This window comes from Macrobrachium nipponense, chromosome 5 (genome assembly GCF_015104395.2).
Source record: "Macrobrachium nipponense isolate FS-2020 chromosome 5, ASM1510439v2, whole genome shotgun sequence".
Classification (NCBI taxonomy): Eukaryota; Metazoa; Arthropoda; class Malacostraca; order Decapoda; family Palaemonidae; genus Macrobrachium; species Macrobrachium nipponense.
Genome location: NC_061107.1, coordinates 61,744,030 through 61,755,027, shown reverse-complemented (window position 1 = coordinate 61,755,027; position 10,998 = coordinate 61,744,030). Strand labels below are relative to the sequence as shown.

The window sequence follows — 10,998 nt, the reverse complement described above, 5'->3', positions numbered from 1 at the left end:
CATATAATTAAGTATTGTATTAAACAACTGTAAATTACTTTTACAATTGGAATTAGCTCTTGGTATGGACTTGAGTTTTCAACTTTATTTTAGCTTTCACTATATTTGAAGTTTTTAATTTTTTTAAATACTGTGCTGAACATTCAATTTATTAAAAGCACTGTAAAATAGTCAAAGCTATCTGACATTGTGATGTATCAAGTAGATCTTTCTGAATGTTGAAGCAGGTAAAACATCCCTCGCCGACTCCACTTGCATTGGTATCTTGTGACCATATGTACATAATTGTTTTATATTTATTCTCAACATCTCAAATTGGGGTGGGCTTATAGAAAATTCCCATGTCTGCTTGTTATTAATGATAATAAATTCAGTCTTTTTCATAAACTGGATTTATTTTATCCTTATAATTTGAAATCAAAGTGAAATACTAGTGTGTTTATGAGGTTTATCATTTTGACCCCTTGGTTTAAGCAATAGGGAACATGAGTTTATCATGTCATCCCTTAGATTTAAGCTGTCTCTACAAACTTGAGCTTCTAGGATTGCTCAAAAATACCATGTTGAGTTTATCTTGTCTCTTAGATTTAAGATGTTTTACAAACTTGAGCTTCTAGTGTTGCACACAAATACCATGATTTTTAACTATCTTGACTGGTAATTAGGTGATGATATAGCCTGGACATGGTTATAATTTTTATAACTTAAAATATTTGGTATTTTGAGACTTACTGAAGTGTCCTTAATTTTAAAAACAATAGTTGTTTAACTAACTAGGAAGAAAACTATTTAAGAGTAAACTTGCTCCTTCTGCTGGCCTCCCGTAAATTCGTTTTTGCCTTCAAACTCATACCCTTGAATATCATTGTGTGAGCTTCATGGCCTGAATTATGAAGTGAAACATACCAGGGGTTGAGGGTCGGTGACCTTCGAGTTTGTCCCGTAATTCGTGGACAAGACCCAAAATTTTTCGGTAAATGACGACAGGTTTGCCTCTTTTTTTTTTTTTTTTTCCCATTCCATCACTGAATAACTTTGTAGACAATAACCCACAGGAGCTCTTACTTTGTCCTGTCAGAGCCCTAAGATGCTACCTTAAAAGGACTCATCATCCAAGACTTAGTTGTCATAGACTTTTTGGCAGCACTGGTCGTTCCAGAAAAGAGGTTTCCAAGAACACTACATATTTAATTCTGGATACGTGAGGCAATTAAGCATGCTTATTCCTCGTCTGATAGTTCTCTCACTGACACATGACACCATAAGTTGAAGTTCTCCTCTGGCATTTAAGAAAAATTTTGCTGTTCATAGAATTTTGAGCTGGTTCCTGGTTGCACCAGTCCACTTTCACATCTTTTTACCTGAAAGATATTGCCCACAGATCTTTGGACACGTTTTCCTTAGGTCCTGTGATGGCTGCCCAACAAGTAATTCACCCATTGCCCCTAATGGGGCAGTTTGTGTCTTACCTATGATGATTGTGTGAAAGAGAGAACGAGTGAGTTGGTTGGTCTGGTCTCTCTTTCTCTTTGTTCCTTTCTTCTTCCTACAGGTTGGTTGAGGAATAGACACACCATATGCTGGACTGGTCTGATACAAATGAGTAAGGTAGCCATACTGAAAGTTGTTTTGCTTTATATTTTTTGAAATGCCAAACTCACGGGCAGCTGTTAATTGGTTAGTATGTAGCAGTATTGTTCCTGGGCAGAGTTCATAAACAAAATACATTTGTTCTACGATAAATAAATACTAAATAAATAATGAATAAGGAAAATGATTGTGGATAACTGAAGTTCCAGTTTTGATACTATTGAGCAATACAATAAAAAAAGGAAAGGAAGACAGGTAGAGGATTGGAGCAAATACTGCTCTTAAATATTTTGAGTCTGTTGGCACAAGAAAAATAAAAACTATGAATGAGAAGGATTTTAGCAAATTCTGCTCTCACATTTTGAAAAACTTTCAAACTGGTCTTACCACTTAGTCAAGATAATTAGCAAAAATGCTAAGAAACTAATTATTGCAGTATAAAGCAACTGTTCTATTGAATATAAGGATCCTAGGACTCATCATTCACAATGAAATATTAAGAATTGGCACAAATGCTTGCTTCCAAATGACATCCAGATTAATTGTTACGAGTGTTTAAAGTAGTACAGTCGGGGAAAAGATTCCTTTTACCCCATGAGTTCACTAGGTATTGTAAATGGCAACCCTGATTTTGTTTGTAGTAGAAGAGCTTCATTGGTGCAGATGTCCCCTTACAAGTGAACATACTATATAGGGTGTCCATAAAGTCTTTCCTGGACTTCAGACCTTTATTACACAAACCATGTTAGGCAGAGGTGCATATAAGGTTTTCTTCAATTTCAAAATTGACTAAATTTTTTTTGTTCATATACGGAACAAACCTTCGGTCTTAACATTAGGATTTACTAGCGCCAAGCTGGAAACCGGTAGAATTAAAATTACACTTGTGAGTTCCAGGGACTATTGGCATCTATACCAGGTCACGGGGTATGTATACCCAGAATGCCCACGGCTACCTGTGACCCACCAGTTATTTTCCTACCGCCTTTAAGATAAGACGTGTTACTGTCTATCTGATTTAAAGCCGGTTTTTCAGTTTGCCCGTTCTTAATCCATTTCATTTTTCATTTCTTATTACCTTTTCTTTCTCCGAGTGTGCTCAGTGTGAGGAAAGAGTGTATAAGTGGTATGATGGAGAATTTTGCCTCAACATCGGGATCGTCTACCGTTTCGAAGAGGAAACAAAGGAAATGCCCAGGAGTCAGTGGCTTTCCATGTTCTAGGTTCCTAACTTTGTTGTCGACGGATCCTCATCCAACGTGTAGTAGGTGCAGGGAAAACGTATGTACGATTACTAATCCATGTTCTGTTTGTCGCGGTTGGTCGGTGGAACAGTGGAAGAAGTTCTATGGGAAAAGTCAATACAAAAGGAAGGTGGTGACGCCATCTTTGGATGACCAAACCTTACCGGCTTCTTTTGTATCGGCAATAAACCAGGCTGCTCCATATGTTTCTCCACCTGCTTTTGATTTGTCTCATACCCCTTCGGTTTCTCCTAGCGTTCAGTATCGGAAACGTCAGGAGGGCCCTTGGTAATTTTATGAATAATATGCACTCTCCTTTGTTCCCAGCAAGTAGAGGGGGAGATCCACCATCTTTGTTCCAGGCTCCTGCTCCTCAAGCGCATAGGTTAGATAGTACGTGGTCAGCGCTAGGCCTACCAGGCGTACCAACCTTGGATGGTCTGCTTGCGCATTATATGACATCACGGTTCCAGTAGGGTCCGGCAGCGCTGAATGTTCCTCATCCCCGAGGCTTGCAATTTATGGGAGTTAATGCTGCGGCTTCGCCATCAAACTCAGTGTTTACAGCGATGCAGAACGTGGGAGGTAGTTTGGCAGCAAACGTGCGGTTGCCAGCAGAAACCTCTCAGTCTCTCCCTACGAGAGGGATGACGTCACAACATACGTCACACACCGATATGGCAGGCGTGATGACGTCACAGACTGCTTCTTGGCCTATTTCGCTGCACCCAGACGCTAATACGCCTTCTGACCCGTCAATACAAACTGTAATGCAGAAATTACAGGATATAGAGGAGAGAATGAATAAGAGAGACAAAAAAGAAAAAGAAAAAGTGTGATTCGCCTTCTTCGTCTTCTTCCTCTAGTTCGGCGTCATCGCTAAGTCCGATAACGTCACGGCGAGCGCCAGTCAAGCGTTGGAGGAGGATTCGAGAGTTCCTGGCGGATCCTCGGGCTAAGAGGAGAAGAATCAATTCTTCCTCATCTTCGGACCAAGACTGCCATATCCAAGTCAGCAGGAAGGTCGGGAAGTCAGCTACTAAGCACAAGGTTAGCAGACGAAGCCGTTCGCAAGAATCCGAACAAGCGAGAGAGGCGACGGCTGACGGACTAGCAGCCGATGCGGAGTTGCCAGTTCGGATCGCAAAAACTACGATACCGCTGGTAAAATCAACGTTGGCGGCGAAAGGTGCAGCAGAGGATAGAATGCAGGTCCCAGTTTCGCCCGTAAGGCCGTTCAAAATACGTACGAAGGACGATAAGGCTCCTATTAAAAGTACGAAAAATAGGGAGTTGGCAACCTCGGCGGACACGTCGTGAAGGCAGTGTCTGTCCTGGATGAAAGGTCGAGGCCGAGCTCTCCGACGCTCATAAACAATGCAAAAACTAATAGAGACGAAGTTATATCTGTCTTAAGGGAGCCTTCATCTTGGAGATCTAGACGAGATTCTCGCTCTAGATCCGTGAGCAGAGAATGAGTGAGGCGTTCTCGTTCCCCTGCTGACTATCCGGGATCGAGCGAACAGCGGCCAGTAAAGATCAAAGAGACCGCGGCCGTAGGGGCAGGCGGCCGTGGAATTCCGGGCCGTCTGTCAGAAGATAGGGGCGAGACAACATCCCTTGTGACAGAGAATGGTACACTAGAGCCGGAGGAGGGAGAAAACCAAGAGTTTCTGGCCTCGTATGCAGAGGTGATTGATTTGATTCGTCAATTCAATAACCTTTCGGAGAAGACAGAAACACCGGCCAGTATGCTTCCGCCTGGAATTGACATGGCATTTGGATTAAAAAGGGATACCAAGGTGTCGTATGAATTGCCTTGTTCGAGTCATGTGGAGTCGGTCTTGCAACACGTAAACGCAAAGATTACAGGGAGGGATAATTCCTTAAGATCTAATAGATCATTTAAATTTATTCCCCCTCCAATGATAAAGCAAAGGAAATATTATATGACACCGAAGGTCCCTTTGCTGTCTAGACAAAGGAACCCTAATGTTGTAAGATTAAGGCCTGGATTAACCTTAGATCAGGCTAAAATGTAGTGCCCTTCGATGACGTACCAAGAGGCTGCTACGTTAGAAGCAACAGCTTCTTCTGTCTTTCAGGCTGCTTCTTGGTCAGACCTTTGGTCAATAGCAGTGGCGAAGATTGCATCCTCGGAAGCAACAAGAAAAGTAGTGGATGAACCATTGTTCATTAGATTACTACAGTCAGGTTTCAAGGCGATTGCGTACCTGACAAACGTAAGTGCCAATGTTTGGGTAAATATCCTGCTAATGAGGAGAGATGCAGCGTTGGCTAGACTAAGCCGCAATGTGGATTTGGATTCCCTGTTAGCAATGAGGAATGGGGATATCTTGGAATCGCAACTGCTGTTGCCAGAGGTCATACTGGAAGAGGCGATAGATAGAAGAAGGATGGACACTAACGATAGTTTGGTGAAACAGGCAGTTAGGAAAACGTCTAACAGTCAAACTACTCCTTTGGAGGGAAGACAACAGCAAATGTCTCGGAAGAAGACAGTGAGACATAACATCCCTAATAGAGTCATAAGACCCTCTTCCCCAAAGAGGCTAACTCATCGGCCCTTTCACAATAGAAACAACAGAGGAAGGGGCAATAGGGGACGAGGGAGAGGCTCAAGAAGATAGGATGGGTGCCTCCCATCACTCGGCCACACCAGTGGGGGGTTGCCTGGCAAATCACTGGAAGGTGTGGCAGGAACTAGGGGCAGAGCAGTGGGTGGTGGATGTTCTCAGGATCGGGTATTTGATCCCGTTCGAGGTAACCCCTAACCCCGCCCTGACAGATCAGCCATTACCCCCACGTCGCTTATGCCCACAAATCTCAGAAGGCTACTATTCTTCAGGACGAAGTGAAGAAGATGATGGAAAAAGGAGCTGTGGAACAAGTATGCAGTCTGTCAAAAGGCTTCTACAGCAGGATTTTCCTGGTACCCAAAGCCAACGGGGAGTGGAGGACAGTAATAGACCTGTCAACGCTGAATCTGTTTATAAGGAAAACCAGATTTCAAGATGGAAACTCCAAAACGGTTCTACAAGCAGTCAGGATCGGAGCTTTATGCTGACAGTCGATCTAAAGGACGCATACTTTCAGATACCAGTCCATCAGTCTTCAAGAAAATTTCTCCGCTTCAGTCTTGCAGGGAAAGCTTTCGAATTCAAGGTCCTGTGCTTCGGATTGACAATGTCTCCTCAAGTTTTTACAAGAGTGTTCACCCTCGTGTCGACGTGGGCGCTGCTCAGGGATCAGGCTAATAAGATATCTGGACGATTGGCTGGTGATAGCAAAGTCCAGGGATTAAATTACTCAGGGACAGGGCGACCCTCCTGCGGCTTTGTCACAGCCTAGGTATTGTGGTAAATCAGGAAAAGTCGCAGTTGGATCCAAGTCAACGTTTGGAATATCTGGGAATGGTTATAGACACAACAGCCAAAGTATTCTCGACAGACCAAAGAATAGAGAAATGCAAACAAGTGGTGAATGCCTTTCTGGGAAAACGAGACAGCAGCAAGACAGTGGCAGGTGGTACTGGGAATCCTAACCTCCCTGGAGAAGCTAGTACCACAAGGAAGGCTACACCTTCAGTCCCTACAATGGAGGATGAAGGAGTTTTGGTCACCAATAGTAGATCACCCGTACGAGCAAATTCCCTTGTCGGCAGAAGTGAGGAAAGACTTGCTGTGGTGGATGAACGATGACAATCTGACAGTGGGTGTCCCCCTTCAACAATCCTCTCCAGACCTCTTGCTGTTCTCGGATGCGTCACTAGAAGGCTGGGGAGCCCATATGGAGGAGTTGATGGTGTCAGCAAAATGGAATTGCAAGGACAGAGAACTCCATATAAACGTGCTGGAGTTGAAAGCAGCGTTTCTAGCTCTACAGGAATTCAGGGAGAGAGTAGAGGGACACTCAGTGGTATTGATGTCAGACAACACCACAGTAGTAGCTTATATAAACAAGCAAGGAGGCCTAGTTTCTCGGCAGTTACATGTGATGACAGTTCAACTTCACCAGTGGGCTATAGAGAACCTGGTAGACATCAGGGCCAGGTATATTCCGGGAAAAAGAAACATAGTGGCCGACAAGTTGAGCCGCAGGGATCAGTTTCTGGGAACGTAGTGGTCCCTGCACCAACAGGTAGTGGACAGGATGCTCATGTTGTGGGAAGGACCGATCATAGACCTATTCGCAACCAGGTACAACAAAAAGTTGGAAGTGTATTGTTCAGTAGTCCCAGACGCAGAGGCAGTAGCAGAAGATGCGCTACAACACCCCTGGGACAATCTGGACGTGTACGCATTTCCTCCGTTTTGTCTAATCCGTCAGGTTCTGAACAGGGTAATGCGGTCTCAGAACCTCAAGATGACCCTGGTAGCCCTGTTATGGCCGAAAGCAGAGTGGTTTCCAGACCTACTGGAACTCCTAGTAGATGTGCCGAGAGAGTTACCCCCATGGAGCAACCTACTGTGTCAGCCGCACATGGAGAGGTACCACCAGTCGGTGAAGTCCCTATCGCTTCACGGGTGGAGACTGTCAAGTATCTCCTCCGAGCGAGAGGGTTTTCGCAGAAAGCAGCAACTCAGATATCAGGAAATATCAGAAAATCATCTGCGACAGTATACCAAGGAAAGTGGTCAGCATACTGTGATTGGTGTCATAGAGGGAACTTGTCTCCTCTCGGTACCACTATTCAGCAGTTAGCAGACTTTCTGATATATCTCAGAACAGAAAAGCATATGTCTGTATCTGCAGTAAAGGGGTACAGGGCGGCTCTAGCCTCAGTCTTACGAATGAAAGGAGTGGACATATCGTCTTCATGGGAGTTGGCCCATGCTGATGAGGAGCTTGAACAGTCATGCCCACCAAAGGGAGCTAAAAGCCCCAGATTGGGGATCTGACCAGGGTACTGAGTAGTCTGACAAAACCCCCCTACGAACCACTAAGGCAGTCCACGGATAGGAGCCTGACCCTGAAGACAGTCTTCTTATTGGCCCTGGCTTCAACCAAAAGGGTGGGGGAGCTACATGGCCTGTCATATCTCATAAAGCACTCGAGAGGTTGGAGATCAATGGTATTTGAGTTTGTCCCAGAATTCGTGGCCAAGACCCAAAATCCAACAATAGTAGACGGCAGATTCGACTCCTTTACCATACCTTCCTTGGCAGACTTTGTAGACAATGACAAAGATGAGATGCTCCTGTGCCCCGTCAGGGCACTAAGGGAGTACTTAAAGAGAACAAGGCACCTCAGGCCGGGGTGCTGGAGGTTGTTCGTAAGTACAGGACGGAACAAGAAGGAAGTGTCCAGGAATACAATATCGTTTTGGCTAAGGGAGACGATCGGAGATGCTTATATGGCAGAAGACAGAGGGTCAGATAGCCAGGTGGGAGCTAGAGCTCATGACATCAGGGGCTTGAGTGCTTCTCTGGCATTTAAGAAGAACATGTCTGTGGATAGAATTCTGAAAGCTGGTGTGTGGAAACGCCAAACAACTTTAACCTCATTTTATTTGAAAGACGTTGCCCATAGATCCTTGGACACTTTCCTTGGGTCCATTGGTGGCGGCCCAACAAGTGATATAGCTCATCCAGTGCCCCGGGCGGGTCAGTTTGCGTCTAGTCTAAGATGAAGGTATGAAAGTAGAATGAATGGGATGACTGGTCTTTTTTCTTTACTACTTTCTTTCTACTCCTTTAACTACGGGCAATATGAAGGAGAGTACCGTCATGTGCTGGAACGGACTAGATGCAGGTGAGGTGGTCAGCCATACTGTGAAGCTATCTTAAGTTATGATATACTTTTCAGTAGCAACACACCCCTCTGGATAATAGGGAAAAGAGGGGTGAAGGTGGATCCAGTTGCAAGGGACAAGAGTAAACAATAGAATGGTATCTACACCCAGTGGGAGGAAAACCAATAGATCCGCTTATATCTTTGGTTCTAGGTTCATTGTCCATTCTCTTAGAATTTCCCCATATATTCGGAAATGGATAAGGTGGCAAACTCCCAGTCAGTTGTAGAGACTTACCTCCCTCCAATAGTAAGTCTATCATAATGTTAAGACCGAAGGTTTGTTCCGTATATGAACAAATACCAAATTTGTGCATATGTGTACCATAAAAATCTCTCATCTCAGTAAAGAGAGAGAGAGAGAGAGAGAGAACACTCCCTCCCCTCCTATCACATTACTAGATATATTTGGCAGCTGTTGGACCTCAGCTTGGATCTGGAGTTCGAAAGAAAGATGCATGAAGACTGGGATTTCCTTCATTCTTACATAATTTTTTAAATTTATAAATTAAAATCTAACTAATTCACTGTAGTATTTTCTTTAATGAATTGAGTATTTTCTTTAATGAATTAATTGCTCTTTACATTTATAATAATATTTGAAAATAGTAAATCATTTATTTATTTATACAAAAGAACATACATCTCTGTAAGAGAGAGAGAGAGAGAGAATTAATATTGTTATTATGTGATATCATTTAATCTTATTAAACTTACTAATACAGTATTGATCAATATTGATATTTTAAAATAAGTAAATAATTTTTGTACCATAAAAATGTATTTAGGCATAAAAATAACATAAAAATACACTTAATTAGTGATTATTTATTGTAGGAAAACCTGTGAATTCCCCTCAAATAATGGGTAGATATGGTCCAGAGAAAAATCTGCGAATCCGGAGAACGCGAATACGGGGGCCCACTGTACTTAAATAGGAGAACCTGGGATATTATCCAGGTACCAACCAGAAAGATCCGGTCACCCCCCCCCCCCCCCCCCCCCCCCACACCACGCTGCCACACTATGACAGAAAGATACTTGCCCCTGGGGTCAACAGCCAAGCGACCTGAGTCAGAGGCCGCCAGTGCTTTCCTCATCCTCCGAAAGTTCCTCAAAACCTGTAGACACATCTTCAACTGGTAAAAATGCAAGAGCAGAGAGACAACGTATCTTAAGACAAAATTCAGCATCATTGTGGTATTGAACTTTATACCCCAAATCAACAATTTTCCTGTTATTTGCTTGGCAGAAGTGGGAGAAACATCCACTTACATCAGTGTCAGGAAAAGTACATTTAATTTCGTTAAATGATCCTTTTTCAAAGTCACTCATTATAGTTAATGGATTTTGTTGCAGCAATTCTTGAATTTTTTTGTAAAGCATTTTATAAGTTTCCTCCGTTTTGTTTGGAAGAAGGGCATAAATACGAGGAAAACTAGACTTCTCTACTTGGACATGGATGGTAAAAAGTTGATAGAAAATTGCTGGTGACACCTTAAAGGTGCCATCAACAGCCCAGTTTCTGTACCTCCTTAAATGTTCAAACCCTGCTTCAGTAGCAAATATCAGAATGCGATTATGGTCATCGGCTCCCGAATCATACGGTAGAAACTTTTCCCCTGATGAAAGATGTTGAAATTCTGTTGGAACGCAAAACCCTGACCTTTCCGTAGGGATTGCAGGAGCACAGAAGTTTTGCTGCCTCCATCGGCGAATATTTCTTCTTAGATGCTGGACGTTTTGTACTTCAGCTTGTGTGCAAGCATCCAACGGCGACAAGCAGCTTAAAACTAACACTCTTGTAGATAAATTTTTTGAGGAGACATCTTCCTTTAGCTTTGCAACAGCACTTTTTGCTTCAACTGTACTTTTAGAGACTGCATGATTATGTTCGTTGCAGGTCTTTATCAACTCGTAGTTTTCTTCTTTTGATTTTGTCTGTACTCTAGCTTTACACGAATTTTGTTTCCTCTGTGCACACTCCCAGTAAATTACGGATTTGTCACTAGTGTATCCATTTCGATGATACATGTACTGAAGATCATCCACTAAAATATTGTTGCCACGTTCACTCTTAATAGTTGAAGCCATTTCTAAGGGGTGTAGAAAATGAAAGAAATGTTCGTTATCCAAGTCTCTTGAAGTTAGTAAAACAACAGAGGGAACCCCTAAAGTAATGCAGTATTGGCTATGAACTTTCCTTCAATTGACCTACCTGAATATCATCTAAACGAGTAATTTTCCAAAACGACTAATTTCTAATACTTTCCCAAACAACTAATTTTGGATATTTTTGAAAACAAGCAATTTTGGGTAAACAACTTATTTAGAAAGGAACAAATTTTTC

General features: G+C 42.9%; 2 protein-coding genes across 19 annotated transcripts in view; one reads left to right on the top strand and one right to left on the bottom strand.

Moving 5' to 3' along the window:
• The window catches only part of LOC135215372 (uncharacterized), a 331,802-nt gene extending 331,415 nt beyond the window's left edge, over positions 1-387 (top strand). For all 18 annotated transcript variants that reach the window (XM_064249949.1, XM_064249937.1, XM_064249943.1 and 15 more), the window contains one exon: positions 1-387. This exon is cut by the window's left edge and continues 2,069 nt beyond it. The gene's annotated coding sequence lies outside the window, so the exon portion shown is untranslated.
• A 9,335-nt stretch (positions 388-9,722) lies between these two features.
• Positions 9,723-10,742, bottom strand: LOC135215798 (uncharacterized). The gene has a single exon (XM_064250749.1). It carries the CDS (start codon positions 10,740-10,742, stop codon positions 9,723-9,725), a length of 1,020 nt encoding a protein of 339 aa, XP_064106819.1.
• Positions 10,743-10,998: the final 256 nt, after the last annotated feature.

What these genes read in the sequence shown, in the direction of transcription:
- LOC135215798 (XM_064250749.1), bottom strand. Translation starts at nt 10,742, where the DNA reads ATGGCTTCAACTATTAAGAGTGAACGTGGCAACAATATTTTAGTGGAT.